The 19,391-nt window shown below is 42.7% G+C and overlaps 1 protein-coding gene across 1 annotated transcript; it reads right to left on the reverse strand.

The window, feature by feature from the left end:
• Positions 1-2: 2 nt before the first annotated feature.
• LOC103049866 (phosphatidylinositol transfer protein beta isoform-like) lies at positions 3-15,268 on the reverse strand. The gene is made up of 12 exons (XM_007421427.4): positions 15,142-15,268; positions 11,220-11,250; positions 10,878-11,023; positions 10,712-10,803; positions 9,651-9,658; positions 9,297-9,371; positions 7,128-7,211; positions 6,593-6,670; positions 4,682-4,792; positions 4,180-4,302; positions 2,667-2,749; positions 3-361 (listed from the first exon to the last, which is right to left on the reverse strand). Exons 1-11 carry the CDS (start codon positions 15,159-15,161, stop codon positions 2,702-2,704), a joined length of 816 nt encoding a protein of 271 aa, XP_007421489.1. The 5' UTR covers positions 15,162-15,268; the 3' UTR covers positions 3-361; positions 2,667-2,701.
• Positions 15,269-19,391: the final 4,123 nt, after the last annotated feature.

Here is a 19,391-nt window from a genome sequence, read left to right on the forward strand (position 1 = left end):
CCACCAAAGTATGATTCTAAAGAATATTAAGATTAATGTTATTAATAGTCATGCATTCCTGACCCTGCAGTGTGAAAAAAGGGAGATGCCCCCCCACCCCTGAAAGGTCCTTGCCCCCTTTGATATCCCATTCATGCGGTAAGGACACCTATTAATCCATGATCAGTAAGTAATATGCAGCAGTTTCATGGGGCTCCCCAGGCTGGTAAAATCAGGGACAGCTTGGAATATTTTCGGACCAAAAGTATGGAATGAAAGAAAGAACCCATCTCCCCCTTCCCAGGTGACGAGAGAGAGGAAGAGAGAGAAGGGAAAGTCCCACGAGGATAGGTCCAATCTCAGGTCAGAATGGGCACTGCATCTAGGGTAGAAAAGAGACAGAGAGGAATGAGCAAAAAGTAGTATTTTCTCTACAGAGCAAACTTTAGTCTAAACCTGGACAAGTTACTTATATTTCAGCCTTCTTTGACTCACGCTTGCATAAACAGGTAGAAGAGATGGGATGTTCACAGAAGGCCTCAGAAAGGCAACTGCTTGTGTGCCTTGCTTTCTATCTTTGGATGCTTGAATGATGCATTTGAAACTCCACACAACGTGCAACAGAGGAGGGCAGACTTGTAGCATGAGGAATTTACCTCTGTTTTAACTAGAACCTGGAGTTCCATTAATCAGGGCCAGCTGTGAAATAATTGAGGGAGGGCAGGAGAATCAGCCTCTGCTTCCTCTGAACCACACCATATATAATACTACCAATTTACACTATAATTTGCATAGATCCGGAATTCTAACATAAAACACGCCAAACACCCAGGAGAGCTTCAGGAAGAACTGAAGCTAAAGCAATGTTTCTCAGCCTTGGCAACTTGAAGATGTTGGACTTCAACTCCCAGAATTCCCCAGCCGGCCATATTAGGTTAGTGTTAGTGTTCGGGGAATTGCTGGGGAATTCTGCTGGGGAATTCTGGGAGTTGTCCACATGTCTTCAAGTTGCCATGGTTGAGAAACACTGGGCTAAAGGCATTAGTTAGCAACTCTATAACAGGAAATAAATATTGATGTGAAAATATACGCATTTAGCACAATTCCAGCTGTGGCAGTTTTTTAAAATTAAAAATATTTTCCTTGCTTTTGTTAAACAATAGGAAATCAGAAACCTTTGCTCCTCTATTACAGTCACCAAGGTGTCATACGTAATCCTAATTTAACTTCTGCCCAGTTTAGACCTGGAGGATTCTAACTGTAAGATGCACCTTTGGATATGAGGTCTTAGCCAGCAGCAATGAAGACAATGGAAGGTGTGTATTAATAGGTAAAAACTGTTTCTGATCCCCAAATGCTGTTTTTTTCTAAACTTACTTGAATTTAAGAACTACTTAAAGAACCTGAAGCCTTGCTTTGCGTCTTCAACTTGCTAAAGTACAGTAAGTCTCAAAAGTAAAAATTTCTTAACCTTACCAGTAAAAGAGGCTCTTGGGCCCCAAACTTGTTCTTCTGGACACCAAGCTGAAATCTTCAAAGGAGGTATTTTGATCAAAATGCCTGACTTTCTACTTTTTAAAGCAGATTGCTTGTGGCTGGGTTGCATATTGCAACTGTGCCTACATTCCACATTTTTAAGCAGAATTTATACAATGGATTAATTTAGCATTCTTTAAAAAATATTTTATGAGCTGCTTTGGTTTTATAATTACATAAAGCAATTTAGACATACAAATAAAGTTTAAGAGGAATGCTAACTGAAAGATTTAAGCCAGCCTTCCTCCATCAGATGCCTTTCAGATGTTTGGGGCTATAATTCATATGCTGGCCCCATATGAACAAAGGGAGTTGGAACCCAACACATCTGAATGATACCAGACTGAGGAAGTCACATTTATGCTTTGTTGATTAAAAAAGTAGCAAGTATGAATCTGCAAACCGTATTCTTTATTGAATGTATATCTCTAATCATAAGAATGTTGCAACAGTAATGCAATGCAAATTATCAGGAGTGGCTTTAAAATATCCCTACTAATTTTAGTTTATATGCTCATTTCTCACAAAGATTATATATACCCTACTGACCACATCTGCACAGCCAGATCTCAGCTAAATAAGATGTGACAAATCTTTTCCTGTGCATGCAGTTGATTCAAGTAAGTCAGGAAATCAATAATTAGCTATAATTTCCTGTTTAACCCAAGCCAAATTTTAAACCATGAATTAATATCCTAGCTTGCACTAAAGTAGACAAATTATGGCTAATTATTTTTTATTTTAATTTTTTTGGGCCTTCAAGTCAGTGCTGACTCCTGGCAACTGCCTAGACAAATCCCTGCAATCTTCTTGACCAGGTTTTTCAGAAGTGGTTTGCCACTGCCTTCTATTTCCTAGGGCTGAGAGGGTATGACTGGCCCAGGGTCACCCAGCTGGCTTTGTGCCTACAGCAAGACTAGAACTCACGGTCTCCTGGTTTCTAGCCTGATGTCTTAACCACTACACCAAACTGGTTCATTATGGCTAATTATATTCTTCCTTTTTTGTTTACTTGCACTGTAGTGAGAGGAGCAGAGGCTGTGTGGGGCAAACGTCTTGCATCTCTGCTGTATTAAGCTGAGATGTGAGCTTCTGAATCAATTCCCCGCCTTTTTCCAGTGTGCTATTCATTCCACTCCTGTTTTTCCAACCTTGTCATTTCTTGGCCTAAGCAGCAGGGGGGCAGTCATTCATCCCCGACAGTCATGCCTCTCACTGTGCCCTTCTGGCGCATCTGCAACAGAACACGGAATTCCTTGTTGAATGGATTTCTTGCAAGAATAATCTCCTAATGGGCCTGGCCCATTTCAGTTTCTCCTAGGCTTGATTCCGCTTGTTCATCAAGCCAAAACGGTTATGTGTTTCCTAGCAGTAATCAAGGACAACTGAACTGAAATGCATTCACATGTTTCCATACTTTAATCATAGGTGGCTGTTTATGAATATAGAGCAGGAGCAGACAACTCTGTAGAAACAAGGGGCTGCCCCTTTTTAATTATTTGGCATCGAAAGGACACAACAGACATAACAGTAGCAGAGCAGTGTCACTAGGTGAGACAGGCGGGCCAAATTTGTTAACACTATTTGAAGGGTTTGGGGGGGGGTTGCAATCTTTCAAGCTCAAAATAGATAATTAAGCCCAACACAAAATGGTATCACTAAAATCTGGTGGTTTTGCTGCTACTACACCCGATCGTAGCCAAAAGGCTGAAAAGTGATGTTTTTGCTACTAATTTCAGCAACCATATCTTGGAAAGAGAGTGTGGCAGACACAAAATGGGTTGGGAAGAGGCTGCATGTGGATCACAGATTTCCCTTCCACATTAAAGATTAATAGTGTAAACTTTTTACATCTTCAAACTATAAAGAAAAAGGCTGCTTTCTTTTTTTTAAACTCTCTCGTTATTTGCACCCTTTTAAGAATAAAGCATGATTTTGAAGGAAAAAAAGCAAACTTCTTTCATTTTTAGCTAGGAAGCTTCATTTTATAAAATACAGTGGTACCTCGGGTTACGAATTTAATCCATTCCGTGACTCTGGTCGCAACCCGATTTGTTCGCAACCCGAAGCAAATTTTCCCATAAGGTTCAATGTAATTACCGTTAATCCATTCCGGAGGCTGCGGACCACGTGTCAAGGGCGGAAAAACGGCCACGGACCACGCGGCAGGGCAGAAAAACGGCCGTGGACCATGTGGCACGGGCGGAAAAATGGCCGCAGACCATGCAGCAGGGCGGAAAAACGGCCGCGGACCGCGCGGCAAGGCGGAAAAACAGCCGCGGACCATGTGGCACGGGCAGAAAATGGCCACAGACCACGTGGCACGGGCAGAAAAATGGCCGCGGACCACGTGGCATGGGCGGAAAAATGGCCACGGACCACGTGTCACAGCAGAAAATGGCCACGGATCCGGTTCGTACCCCGAGGCAGAGTTCGCAAACCGAGGTAAATTTTTGCAGCCGGAGCTGGTCGCAACCCGAAAAGTTTGTAAGCAGAGGCGTTTGTAACCCGAGGTACCACTGTACCCTTATATTCATTTCCTCCTTTAGGACAATAAAGGACCCACCACCTGTTAAAGCAGAGACTTTTCTCAGGGAAAGAAAGCTGTTCTACTACCCCACCCAGTACATGCTGTACTCCCAAACTGGTGACCATCCTCAGTACCTCATCAAGCTCTCTCTGCGTCTCCTCCTCCATCCGCCGGATGTCAGCCATGCTTAAATCCACCCACTTATCCAACCAGCAGAAGAGCTGCCTGTGGAAGTTGGTAAAGAGGCGTCTTTCTTGCTGTCAGAGGAGAAAGAGAAGCTTTTAAGTAACTGGGATGCTGAGAATACAAGACACCCCAATGTGGGAACAGAAGCCAACTTACTTGGACATCAAAGCCTTAGCAATAAATCCAGGCTAGGCTCTTCAGACAGGAAAGCAAGACTGGCAGCCATTTTGAACTAGCCAACTCTAGTGCTTCTCCTGAGAAGATGGCCCAATCTTTACTGGACTCAACCTCTCTATCTTATTAATTCATAAAGAGCTACATCAGCTTGATGCTACTGAAGGTGGGGAGGTTTCCTCCTTAAACAGAGGGGAGAGAGCTTCAGATTCCATTTTCATTCAAACCAGCAACTTTTCCCAAACAAGAGCAAGCAACCGCCCACCTTGAACTCACCTTTTGGATAAACTTTTCCACCCGGCCCTGAAGGCCCCACCAGCGGAACTTCACTGTCACGAGTTTGTAGGCACACATGTGGGGACAATCTTCATTATTGGCTAGTTCCCGCTAACAGGAACAAAAAAAAGGGGGGGGGGGAGAGAATAAAATCAGAAGAGTTAGGGCAAGACCAGGATGCTCTACTTTTTCCAGGCCAAGGGTGCACATGCCCTTTGAATGGCATGCCAGAAGTTACCCTCCGCAAAACAGATGGGCCAGAACACAAATGAAATTTGATTTCAGAGAAGCAGTTTATAATTAAATACAGTTACAGGTAGTCCTCGCTTAGCGACCACAGTTGGGACTGGCAACTCCATCACTAAGCAGAAAATCATGTGACCATAATGGGCTTATGATGTCACTTCCCATTCAGTCGTTAAGCAAATCACCATGGTCATTAAGTGAGACATCACATGACCATGACTTACAATTTTACTTCCACATTCTCCATGCACTCTGCTTGTTGGATGCTGTTTGTGAAGCACACAAATGGTGATCCACATGACTGCAGGATGCTGCAACGGTTGTAAACGCACTTTAGTTGTGAAGTGCCTGAGTGGCAATCATGTGACTGTGGGACGCTGTCATGGTCATAACTGTGAGAATTGATCGCAAAGCTGTCTTTTTTTTAAAATCATGGTAATTTTGAATGGTTGCTAAATGAGGCAGTTAGTAAGCGAGGACTACCTGTACTATAATCTCATTGCAATCATGTGTTTGAGTTCTCCTCCTGCCACAGGAAAGCATGCAGAGCATGGCTTCTGGAATTTCTCCCAACTCCTTTAACATAACTCTGCTTTAGGTTACCTGACTGGGAAGGAAGGAAGGCCTTAGGATGGAGCTTTCAGCAACATGCTGAGCCAGCGCTCAACTGCTTCTCCTATTGGGAAGTATGGGGGAATTTTTCTGGACTTTCTTCTCTACAGCCCTTAGCTGGATCTATCCTATTTTTAAATTCATGCTGATTTCTTCCCACATACCAAACTTGGCCCAGTTCTGTTCAGAGAGCTTCCTGCTGAAGACACATAGACTGAGTTGCAACCCCCTTTACATCATTTCTTTCCGTCATTCTGTTGGGTTGGAAAGAATTTCTAAAAAATGGTAACAACACTCAAGGCTTGGGGGGGGGGCACAGGTGCCCCTCTGCCCCTGTCCTGGACATTTTAAAGTAATGTTTCTCTTTGGTGAACATCTGAGAGGAATTGGAGGGAGGCAGAAAGAACAGATAACACTGAATCAAAATTTCTCACATGAATTTTGTTTATCCGGTTTCCATTTCTCAACAAATAATATACTTGAAAAAACATTTACTCCTCAGAACAACCCTTCAAGCAAAGAAAAGCAAGATGACTTTTCTCTAAGGAGTTCACATTAGGCTGAGGAAGCAGTGGCTAGCCTGGGACCATCAGATACATTTTAAGGACAAAGGGAATCTGAGTCTATCATCCCCACTCCGGTGCTCTCCAGATGTACCCAGCTACAATTATGCAGTCTGGGGATGATGGGAGCTGTAACCCAACATTTTCAGAGGGTGCCAAATTGTGGAAGGCTATTCTAGCATATCAGATGAGTTATGTGGCATAATAACGCTTCCAAAATGCACAGGCAGCTTAAGTCAGCCCAGTGTGAAAACACAGTATGTGAGCAAGCCTTGTAGTTCTATGGAAAAAAGCAGGACTGATCTCCTATTTTGGATAAGAGATCCTGACCAGAAACACTGGGTTGGTCAAACCAAATTTTGGGGCTCTAATGAGGTTGCATCCGATCAAGCCTCTCTTGGAATCTAGAATGCCTGAAAGAAGGGGGAAGGGGGGGCAATCAAAGACGTACTGAAAAGCCAATTTCCCCCTTTTTGGGGGGTAAATATACCTTCCAGTCAGGACCAAGAGGGCCTCTGCCCGTCTTCAGAGATTTGAAGAGAGCTGGATCTTCATCTGGCTTGTAATCCTGAAAGAGAAAGGAGTTGGGAAAGGTGGCAACATGCAGGGTAGAAGTCCCAACAAACTGTGATGTGAGGAAGAATCTGGATATCTAACACCAAGACATATTTCTCCATTCAGCGGATGAGAAAGAAATTGGAAGAGTAGTCAGAACAAGTCAACTAATCTCCTGCTACAGCTTGAGCAGAAAATGGCTAACCTAATGACAGAGGAAGAAAAAAAAAACCCCACAATGTTTAACATCCAAAAGCCAGTGAAAGGCAAAAGAGACTGAGCGTCACACAGAACTTTAGCAAGCATTTGGTGGAACTGGTGTAAGCAGTCATCACTGTTGCCACCAGAAGTGAACTCTCCGTAGCTCACAACGGTCTCCCAGTCCCTTTTTAAGACCCAGAATTCCCCTGCCTTCATCTCAGGTCACCCGCCTTGCCAACTGCCAAGGAACAGCCCAGGCAGTATCTTACATCATCTGATACTTGTGTCCGATCACCAATGTCTATGTGAACAACTTCCACATCTTTCCAGGTATCTGCATCGAGCCCATGGACCTGCAAAGGAGAAAGAGTTAGGATTTCAGAAATCACTTATAGGATCAAAGGTATGTGATTCTGGAGAACTTCTCGACATACGTATGTTTTATACACAATATCTAATATTTTAGATATATCTAAATATCTAATATTTTAGATATAGTGACTGAGTTCGCACCTCATGGTAAAGCAGGAGCAGGCAACTTTTTACAGTCTGGCTTTTGAGTAGCCTGCCTAGAATTGCATTCCAAAAAGAAGTGGATGGGACGAGGACGAAACAATTTGATTGAGTTTTAATTATAATTAAGATTATTAACTTGATTGTTCTCTGCTCATTAACTGAACAGTTTAAGAAATCATTATTAAATATTTTTTTAAAAAATGAAATGTTTAATAATTTCCATCTTCTGTTATTTTAAAAATTACAGTTTGATAACAAATTCTGGAGGTCCATATGGATCACCCTGTGGCCACATATGAAGCACCAATGAGCTACTTTGGTTGGTTTTCGCTCAGCTTGATGGCTGTATTTAGATCAGATAATCCCACTGATTTTAAACTATGTTTTTGTTGGCTCACTGATTACAAGTGTAGCACAATATGATGTGTGAACAAGGCAAATAGTTGTGATTTCCTGACTCGCTCCTAGTTTTCTGTAAGGCCTTTCCCAAGCATCTAACCAAGTCATAGATATGTAAGCCAAGAGTTGTTTTTAAAAAAGAAAGAAAAACTTGGAATTAGCCAGGAAATTATAAATGAAACAGGGAAACTTGGTTTGTCTGAAACACTGGCCCTCTTGTGTCTCTGGCTTCTTTAACAAAAGAAATGTGGCTAACATATGTGAATGCAGCCAGTATCTAAAATCGCTGCCAGTTGTCTTTTAATCTTAGGATCCCCAGAGAGTCTCTTCCAGCTGCCCTCCTTTAAGGAACAGGTAGGTGGCAAATGGAATGCTTTCTTCTTTGGAGCCTCAACCACCTATGGAACATCTTCTCCAGGACTTTCTCCAATTTCTCCTATGATATATTGCCATCAAGCTAAAGCCTTTTTCATTTGCTTGGACTTTTTATTGATAATTTCAACGCTAACCTGTTTAGGTCTTATATTACTTATTTTTGTCTCCAATAGAAGTGAATATACGTAGCTCAGGGTTGAACTGTGGAGTTCTTGGTGTTCTCTGAGCTTGGTTGTTTTCTTGCAAACATTTCATTACCTGGCTAGGTAATATCTTCAGTACATTATTTTTGTCTATTGCCGTGTAGAAGCTTGGTTTCATTGGGCTAATTTTGTACATCATGATTAAACAGGATTCTTTTGATTTAGGGATACTTGGATCAAGCAAGATTTTGCTCCAGCTTGTTTCCTCTTTTTAAAATCTCTTTACTCTAAGTGCTTTATTCCCTATTAAGCACTTCACGTTAGTTGCATGAAAAACTCAGTGCTGATACCCTGCCTAGACACCACAAGCCACTTCTGGAGAGGTAGATTTATTTTTGGAAAACCAGAGCCATCCCCAAAACAACCAAATCAGCCTCTTCCAGAACACAAAAAGAGAACACTGGAATGTTCCATGCCTCAAACGTTGAGTTTTGCACATCCCTACTTCACCTATTATGACAAACCACAGTTTAACCATAAATAAACTAGGCTTGCATACCATGTTAAACCCAACATCATAATGGCTGGATTTGAACAACATGCCAAACCCCAAGAAAATAAAGCACAGTTTAATTTTACAAGTCACACTAAGCTAATAAGCACATAATCTTAACAATTCAAAACCTCTCTTCTGGGCAATTAGCCATACAAGAAAATAAATGCTGATAGGGATATGCAAAACTGAATTCTCTGGACCACAATGATTCAGCAGTTTCAAGGGTTTCCTGGAAGCTAATTCTCCAAACCAGAACTAATCTGTGGTGTTCTCGATGTCCCCTAAAGACTGATAACCACAATTTTATTTAAGTTTTATTCAAGTTTAATAAACTTGAGCCCAGCAATACAAGGTCTTGCTGTCTATAAAGAACAGAATTCAGTAGGATTTACAAGTTCTTGTAAAGTTCTTGTACAAACAATCTGTTAGATTTGCACGCTCCTACTTACATTTTCTTGTTCACCTAAATCCGGTTTGTGCCATGTTTCAATTTTGACAAAGAAATCATCCTTCATGTACTCATTCTACAGAAGAGGAGAAGGAAACATGGTTACCCAGAATTACACCTCCTTTGTATAGCAGAACCTGCAAAAACTAAGGCCACACAGCACTTGTCAGGGATACATTACTCTGAATGCTCTGAGTAAATTCATATGAGTCACACAGAACTGATGAACCCCACAGGGGGTGTGGATTAGAGGACATAGATGTGCTCAAGAGGCCTGGGAAGTTTGTGGGTGGGGAGCAGTAACTAGGAAAAACGGTCCGCCCACCCACAGCTGCCCATTTCAGACGTCACTCACCGTAATGACTGCAGCAGATGAGACCGAAATAAGGGAAAAGACAGAAAGCATATTAGCGTGGCAAAGCAAATCAGAATTTTTTTCTAAATCACATCTTATTATTCTGCCCCAACAATAATCTTAACTAAGGTTAGATTACAGGCCTATCTAGCAGTTCAATCAGAATTGGGGTGGGGGGAGGAAAAGATAAGCCCACTGATCCTGACCTTTCCTTCTTTGCAGTACATCTCCCTGTGTGACCAGATCTCTGCAGCAAGGCATGTATGTGGATATATACTCTATATTATTTAGGTCTCTAAAAGTGCAGTAATTACTATGCATGACTCAAAATGTCTCACGTTAGAATCCAGCACTCAGCAGGCAGAATGCTATGGGCATCAGAGCTGAGGAGGTCACAATGTAAAAGTGGGCAACGTTTTTGTGGCCAAGCATTGCATTTAACTTTTTTGGGAGGACTGAATGGCAGAGTGGCCTGAAGGATGATGCCAAGGGAGCTGGGCTATGTGACAATGGGCCTGGATTTTCAATCTGTCTCCTGGGTGATGGAGCACAATTTGGGCGTTTTTCTTTCCTTTGCTAACACTTATTTTAAGGCTTTTACTACGATTTTCATGTTTCTGATTTCTGGTTTTAGGCAAATGCATCTGGAGAAGGCCACAGGTTGCCAATTCCAGCCATGTGAATTGGAGAATATAATAAGAAAGATCTCATGCCCTTCTAAAGGCTCCATTGCCCTGTGACTAATTTTCTAGAGCTTTGGTATTTTCAGATTACATTTGGGGAAAGTAATAATAATAAATTATTTTTATTAATTACATCAAGCTCCACCCCCCATCTGCAACTGCCCATTCTCAATTCAAGCAGGATTAGAGTGAATGGGTGCTCCCTGTTTCCTCTGCCAAGACACTGCCTGTTCACCACTGGGAATGTAGTGTGAAAATAAAATGGCTTCAATGATGTGGAAATTTGAAGGTCTTCTTGAACTACATTGCTTGTAGTTCTGGTCAATAATCGTTTCTGCCCATAATAATTGGGTCTCTTTTCCCTTCCCTCAGGCTCACCCGTCCGACAGTAGGGATAGGCATTCCAGGCTCTTTCGTGGACAACAAGGGACCCTTCAGGGGCAAACATCTTGATGAATCCTGGAACTTTGCTGTGAGAGAAAGAAACAAGGGAAGACTTAGATCCAGCCTGCCATCAGCTGCCCACACCCAGGGTGGTCCTTACCTCTGGAGGTGGTAGATCTTGTGGGTGTACTGCCCCTGCTCCCCCTCGCGTTCGTAGGGTTCATTTTGGAGCACCTCAATTCCTTCACCACCACCGGTGTTGTCCTTACTAGCCTCAGCCACAGAGAATAACTGTCCCACTTTATACTGAAGAGGACAAAAAGACAGGGGGGTAAAACACTGCTTTCCCTGGAGAAGAAGCAGGCTACCAAAACCTATTCATGAGTAGAAGACAAAACAAGCTAGAATATTGCTAACTCTGGACTGTTTTATAGCAGCCCATCATTACCCACGATCTTGAGCAAGATCGTGAATTCCCTCAGAGCGGGGTTTCATAACTTACCTCTTCTACAGAGCAAGGTAGTACCACTCGACTGGGATTTTTTGTTTTGCAGGGGAAGAAAAGAAAGAGAAGGAAATAATTAGATAGGTTTTCCCCAACGATCACTCCCTCCCACCTCACTACTTCATGGGCTACATAAACAGAGCGCCTGAATGTGCTCATACAGATATTTAGGCAGGATGGAACATTATTTCATAGACAGCTCAACTATGATCCCCTAGAAAATACGACTGAATTACCTGAACTAAAAAGGATTCTTTACAAGTCTGTTTACCTGACCGGACGGAACAGATTCTTAATTTGTTTTTAGCAGATCCCACAAGAAATAAAACTCAAAAAGGATATGATTCTTTTGCTTTGTCAGCAATACATATTCCCATTCCATGAACAAAAATCACTAGAATATTAACACATCTTTCCTGCCTAAAGAGACCTGAAGTAAGGCCCTTTCAAATCACTTTGCTTCAGCCACAGAATTTTACAGTGGATACAAACAACGAAACCTTTCCACCTTTTCTTACCACCAACTCCTTTTTCAACCCCCTCCCCCTTTTTTTATTTAAAAAGCCATGGGAAAAATATTAAATAGCCATATAGAAATAGCTATATACAATTTTGACTGCTAGCACTAGAAGCTATCCATCTGGAAATGTCTCAAGGGATTGTGACTGTGTTCAATGGATAAAATCCGTAACTATGTTAAGTCACAAAGCAATTTATATGGGATACTGCAGTTTAATTGGTAGACATTATTTATTTAAAATAGTTGTACATTGCTTCCCATTTAAAAAGAAGTCTCAAAGCAGTTTACAATTAAAAACAAAACATGATGCAGAGCATAATTGGTTTCTATTATACTTATTTACAGAATTATCATAAACTAAACTGGTCAGCAGTAATTTCTCTGTGCTTATTTATTAGATTTGTAAGGCCATTCAACTGCCATGTGACTCAAGGCAGAGTACAGAAAAGGGTTATAAATACCAAGTAACAATAAAAGAAGAACAGAAATAATAAATCCTCCCCATTCCACCTGAGCTAAGGAAAGTTGCTGCCCCAAGTTTCTTTTTGAGTGGTAAATAATATACTTTTTGTTTAGGGTTTTATGGGGAGAGGGGGGCACAAATAACTTGGGCCATAATGAATGAGCAGACAGATATTGGTGGACCAGAAATTGTGTAGGCCCTGCCTTTGCAGAGGTAACACAAAGATATTGGTACCTAAGAAGTATCACAAGCTTTGCAATTTGAAGTATGCATACTTAAATATGTATTTATTAGATGTGTTAAGGCCACCTGACTCAAAAAAAAAAAAGACTCTGGGCAGCTTACAAAATGTCAAATATAGAATGAAAACACAGTTGAAAACATAATACAGCCGCCCAGACAAGACAGCAATAATAACATTCAGAAAACACAGCAGAGGGTCCACAAGCAAGCTAACCCCCTAGTTTAGCAATCTAAATCAGTGTTTCTTAACTTTGGCAACTTGAAGATGTGTGGACTTCAACTCCCAGAATTCCCCAGCCACCATGGCTGGCTGAGGGATTCTGGGAGTTGAAGTCCACTCATCTTCAAGCTGCCAAGGTTGAGAAACACTGATCTACATTAACTACTCCTATATTAACTGAGTATAGAGACAATCCCAAATTATAAACCAGTCAGGAACAAAGCTATTGACAAAAAAGTTTTTAGCTTCTATGAGCCCACAGAATAAAGGCAAAATCTCTGAGTCAGACTTGAATCCTAGTGGTTTCACAGCCATATCCATGTGGTTTTCTTGGCCATGGTGAGAAGGTGGGTTATCACTGCTTAATCCTGGGATGTCTTTTTTAACTTTCTAATCTAGCATAAAATGTTGGTATTTCCTGCTGATCCCTTACCTAAGCACTAACCTCGGTCGCCCTGCATAGCCTTTTGAGAATGAAAGCAATATAAATAAATATATTTCTGTAATGTATTTAGAATATCTGTCTTTTTCCACACACAAGATCGTGGGCAGCAGTTCCTACAATCAGCGTAAGATTATGGAGTGAAGGCTGAAGCATGCTGCGATGTCATTTAGAGCAGGGTTCCTCAACCTCAGCAACTTCAAGATGGGTGGACTTCAAATTCCAGAATTCCCCAGCCAGCACAGCTGGCTGGGGAATTCTGGGAGTTGAAGTCCACCCATCTTGAAGTTGCTGAGGTTGAGGAACCCTGATCTAGAGCAGGGCTTCTTAAACTTTTTTTTCTCAGGACCCCTTCCTACTTTTAAAAATTATAAGGGGCCCCAAAAGAGCTTTTGTTTGTATGGATTACATTTATCGATATTTACCGTATTAAAAATTAAAACTGACAAACCCACTGCCGCTCTCACAATTGTTTGATGGGATTTTAATATTGTGTTATTTTTTAACATAGGCTAGCAAATAATTTTGATTTTGCAGACCCCTGAGAGGGTCTTGGAAGACTCCCAGGGATCTTTGGACCACACTTTGAGAAACACTGGTCTAGAGGAATGCATATACACTTATCCAGTATAGAACACAACATTTCAGACTGAGATCACAAACTGATGCTTAACCATGGTCTACTGAATCACATACAATTTGCTGAATTTACACAAAATGCTAAATCAAACCATGGTTTATAAACAGCAATGGCTGAGTTCATATGATACCAAATCAAGACCAAGAAATCTGAATGAATGTGTTGTGGGTGAATCACACCTCAGTGTACATATCTGTTAGCTGAAATGTGTGACACATCCGCCCTGGCTGAGAACTGTGAAGAATACTGCTTATTATAAAAACAGGGGTCAGAAACTAAGGCTCAAATCTTGCTAAATTAGACTCCAACTCCTATAACCCCCAACCAAAATAGCCAGCCACTGAGTTGATGGGAAATACAATCCAATGTCCTCTGGAAGTCACATTTCCAATTCTATTATAAAACACAACACACAATTGTATACATATTATTCCAAAACAAAACCCACTGGGCAAATGCCAGGATTGCAGTCTTCCTTAAATAAACTCCTCTGAAACCCTGAATAAGATGAAACAGAATTCCTGTTATCTCAAATGCCTTCTCTCTTATGATTTCCTGTACTGTATTATCTGTCCTGGCCTGTTAGCAAAGAAAAATCTGTTGGAAAGTTCCCCATATATTGTGCCTAAGCATGATTTGCGGTGACACCTCAGCGTTTGCAAATGCCTGTGGGTATTTGACTTAAGTTCCGCTAAATCTATTCCTAAAATACAGCAGCTTCTAGGTGGGAAAAGGCAGCCAAGGAACGATTGTGATACTCTTAATGACCTTCCCCATATTTATTCCTAAGCATTAATAAGAAAGTTGGTGTTGAGGGGGAGGTCATTAAGAAGAAAATGTCTTCTCTGAAAAAAGGAATGAGTCAGTTGGAAGAAGCAGATAACTGGCTTGTGGCAGTCCAGTGTGTTAATCTCAGTCACCTCAACTGGATGCCATCTGTGAGCAGGAAAGAGGCTGGAAGAAATGTGGCTGTGCTCACTTTCACGCACACTTGTGGGCGTTCAGAAGTGTTGGGATACAAGGGGCACGCTGGCTGGGAATATGGAAGTGGTAATCCAACACCCTCGTTAAGGTTGTTTAGAAAACAGGAAAAAGTGACTACCTTGACTTAAAGTAGCCAAAGGACCCACTGCATCCGAACGCCAGATCTAAACTACGGTTGCTGACATTTTCACAGCACCCAAGATACTATATAAAATAGTTGTGTACTATATAACTGTTAGGCGCTATACAAAATAGCCAAATGAAAAGGGGGGGAGGGGGTAATTATATATAGCGGGTCCTGTATCTCTCTATTACCTACAGCCTTTCTATAAGAGCCCCTCCCACCTTCCCATTAACTCTTCCCCCCCCGTGCACCTCTCTCCCATCCCTGCCCCTCCAGTACTTACAACTCTTTAATGAGCACCATCCCTCACACCTTTCCAGCGCCTCGCACGCCCAAAGCACCGAGCCGTCTCTTCCTGGTCCCCCCTCCCCGGCCATTGACGCCACTTCCGCCCTCACTCCAGCGGCCACTTGCCCAGACCAGCCCCTTACGACGCCACTTCCGCCCTCAATCAGGCTTCTCTTTCCGGCAGAAGCCGCCGAAGCAATGAATGGGTTGCCGCTTTGGGGAGGTGCGGAGCGGGGGTGGGCCTTCCTCTCGGACAGGTAATTGCCGCTTGATTGACAAGGCGGCGAATTCCGGAATCGAGCACAATAGATTGCGGTGCGAGGTGATCTGCGCGGAAGAGTGTTTCCGAGGCATGTGAAGATTTCAGCAAGCTCCGGCGCCTTTATGTCTAGGAAGATGTCGCTTTTAGGAAGCACTGAACCCCGTAATCTTTGTTTTGAAACTGGATTGTGGTGGTCGCAGGATGTGTTGTACCGTACGACCATGTTCGTTATCTCCCGATGGCTTGGTCCTCCCCTTTGAGCCCCATAACAAGGCAGGGGGTGACGCAAGAAATACTGGCTGTGCTCACGAATACTTAATGCTTCACTGAAGACCTGGCAGCGGTCTCTCCATCGCGTGCCAAGCTGTCAGATGAATTTATAATTCAGTGTATTATATAAACACGAAAAATGGGTTGATTTATTAATCAGATTAAGAGTGCCGAGTGAGCACAACCGATAGCTGTTGATATTTGAACCTCGTTCTGGTTGTAATCTGACCGTTCTGGAACTGTACATAACTCTGGCTCTCCTCCAAGGCAGTCAGTGCTGGGAGTGACGCCACGGCTGCAAATGGCTCGCCTCCCTCTGCTCTAAGAAGCACTTGGTGCTCTTCGTGACATCCACAAGGATGCAAGATGTCTCAGCCAGGGAAGCTTTGGGTGCCATATTTAAGCCTGGGGGAGCCTGTAGCTCTCCAGGTGCCGGACCACATTTCCTAACATCCTTGTCCATCAGCCATGGGAATTGGAATGCAATATTGTGTTTGTTCCCTCTTTATTTTTTAGATCAGGCATTTTCCACGATTTTTCCAGGCTGTGGAACCTGTTTGAAAAAAAATCCAAGAACCCCTGTTTCAGGAGTGAGGCTTCTGAGTGTCAGCTGACAAGCCACACACTTTCCGCTGTACATCAGTGACCATAGGGGAAAAAACACAGTTTTTTTTCCTTTTAGTCCCACAGAATCTGATGTCAGCCCTTCAAAATAGACCAGATTAGGAAACCAAAGTTATGAATGCTAATACTACTTTTATTATATGGTTACCGTAACGGAATCTTGAAAGTCTGAATGCGCTTCCCCTCTTCCTCTCTTCATGAGAACTAGGGAGGGTCTTGTCTGAAAAGCTTTCTTAAAGTACATTTCTGCCTCAGCTCAAATTTCTTCTGTCTGACTGTTGTCTTGGTTGCAGCTCTTCCTCCTGTTCCTCAAGGTTACTCTTACAGCCCATTACATCTCTTCAAGTCTTTGCAGAACCCTAAACTTCCGCGGAACCCAGTTTGACAAAAAAATTGTAGATGACAGACCCCCTTGAGGTGTTCTGCCCCAAAACCCTCTTATTTGTTGTATTTTCATCCGATGCCTGGCCTGCATATTCTGCCTCTCTATTGTAGCTCTGTACTTTACTGATAAGAAGCTGGGAATAGAATATAGAATAGTTTGGCTTCTTGTGGGACATAATGCTCATAGGAGAAGGAGAGGCGGATGCAGAGTTGGCAAAAGGGGTGGGAAATCCTTTTTTAAAAAAACTTCCAGAAGAACACATTAAGATCAGAGACAGTTGGGGGAGCGGGGGCGGGGGGGAGAAATGGAGTAATGGAGGCACTAGCTGGTAGTAAAGATGCTACAAGAGCTAAAATAGCTAGTCGCTATTGAAAATAAGTCATAGTCTGTTGAATAAGATTGGCTGGTAAACCTTAGATGGCCTCAGCAGTTTCGACTATCAGAATTTATGGGGTGCTGGGTGAGATCAGGACAATCATGACCTGGGGGAAGAAGAATGCTGAAAGGTAACAACGTCATGGGAACCCTACTAGATTGCTCCAGGGCTTGGCTGGGATGGCAGAACAACAGAAGAAGCATGATCAAAGGTTTCTCTGCCCACCAATCACCTATCATCTCTTCAGCCTAGGAATGGATAATAAAATGCTAACTAATTTCATAACACCTTTCCATAGATCTAGGATGGTAAATAGGATAGAACTAGTAGTTAGGGACTTGGAGGGAGGTGCACATAGGTTTGGAACACATATATTAGGTTCACATCATACGGTGTTAAGAGATGCTTACTTATAATGATTTTGAGAATAAATACAAGTCTGGAGAAAAAAAATACACATTGCATACAGTGCATACAGGTAGTCCTTGCTTAACTACAGTAATTGGAACCAGAATTTTCATCGCTAAGCAATGCAGTCATAAAGCACAGTGTCACATGACTGTGCCACTTAGCAGCGGCAGTTCCAGCAGTCCCCAGTTATGGTTGTTAAGTGACGACTTCACATGATCGTGATTTCTAACTTCCTCCTGGCTTCCCCATTGACTTTGTTTGTGGGAAGCCAGCAGGGAAGGTCACAAATGGTGATCGCATGACTTTGGGAGACACTGCAATGGTTGGAAATCCTGGCCAGTTGCCAAATGCCTGGATGGCGACCATGGGGGCATTGCGGTGGACAGAACTTTGAGGACTGGTCATAAGTACTACTCATACAGCACTGTTGCAAGTTTGAATGGTCACTGAATGAGTGGTCCTTAAATGAGGACCACCTATAAAGCTATGCTAGGCTGACTTAGCAAAGAATGCAAAAGAATGAGTGAGACTTGTAACCTGCAATGTACATGCATTGCTGACTTCAAGTTTCACTAATTTTTTTGCATTCTTTTCTAGGCCTGCAACTCAATGACATTTCATACCTCAATCAGATCCTAAAAGCCATGTATGTGCATTCCTTGCTGACACAGAATACACAGGATCTGGCTGCTGCTAGAAGCCATCACTGATGCCTATCCTTTTACAGGTAGTCCTCATTTAGTGACTGCTTCATTTAGCAACCACTTGCAGTTATGACAGTGATGAAAAAGTAACTTTGTGACCGATCCTCTCATTTATGACCTTAACAGGTCTGTAAAGCAAAGGAAAGCTGACATAAGATCATAAGCATAGCCACGGTTTCACTTATCAACCAAGTTGCCAGTCCCAATTGTGGTTGCTAAATAAGGACTACCTGTAGTTTTCCTTAGAAGCATTGTGGAAATTATGACAGCAACTAGAACCAGACACTGGGAATTGTTCAGGCACTATTGCTGTAACTGCCAAATTCAATGTGCTCTTCTCAAAACTAAAGGAAAGTAGAAAACTACTGCTCCCACAGTGGTCTCTTTGCCAAACCCCTAATCCTCATCCCTGTCCAAGCACGAATCCCGTACAGTCTCTCACCATGGCTATCCCTCCCTAACTTTCCCTCTGCAGTTGCTGGAGAGCACCATGGACATCCCCATGACAGTTGGGTGGCAGTGATACTCTCCAGCAAGCATGGAGGTAGAAAATGGTGGAGCTTACTGGCTGGAATATTGGCCTTGTGACATACTTTCCACAAGGTTGATATGCCTACTAGTGGGGAACTGGGAGAAAGCAAGTTGGATTCTTGTAGGTTGTTGACCTCCCTCTGGTTCCTCTTCCACATGAATCAGAATGTTCACATAGGAGATTTTGTTCTGTTTTCCAATGGATACCACCACTTTCCTGCTGGACTGTATATTGTCTTCAGTGTCAATGTCAGGCTCGCCCTAAGATGGAAGCTCCAGTGGGAAGACATGTCCCCAGTGGCCGATAAGGAAGCCATCTCTGTGTCAGAGCCGTCTTGAAGTCAAAGCTGTGTGTGTGGTTAGAGCAAACTGTTTCTTGCCAGGCTGGCTCCTGGAGTCTTCTGCTCCTGGAGAGAGAAGTGGGGCGGGGGGGGGGGGGCTTCCAGATGGGAGGCATCTGTTAATTAAAAGGATGTGTTGAAAAAATACCAGAGGATTCTGAGTGGTTAAGTATGCAATCTGGAGCTTTTATAAGATCCTGGAACAGGTCAACTGCTCAGTAAAAGACTTCATGAAAGCATCTTGAGGTGAAATACTCAGAAGTCCAGCCTCCCTGGGTGTTTCCCTGCCCTGTCACTTCAGTTGGCTGGTAAATAAAGGGGCGAGCTGAAATACCAGAATG

Source organism: Python bivittatus, unplaced genomic scaffold (genome assembly GCF_059951505.1).
Source record: "Python bivittatus isolate LINGU-HERP-01145 unplaced genomic scaffold, Pbiv_v1 ctg000440_np1212, whole genome shotgun sequence".
NCBI lineage: Eukaryota > Metazoa > Chordata > Lepidosauria > Squamata > Pythonidae > Python > Python bivittatus.

Excerpts from the sequence above, each read along its gene's own strand:
- LOC103049866 (XM_007421427.4), bottom strand. The coding sequence starts at position 15,161 with ATGGTGCTCATTAAAGAGTT. Across the intron at positions 11,251-15,141 it reads ATGGTGCTCATTAAAGAGTT|TCGAGTGGTACTACCTTGCT; the intron begins GTAAGTACTGGA and ends AAAAAATCCCAG. Across the intron at positions 2,750-4,179 it reads CGCAGAGAGAGCTTGATGAG|ATGCGCCAGAAGGGCACAGT; the intron begins GTACTGAGGATG and ends GTTCTGTTGCAG.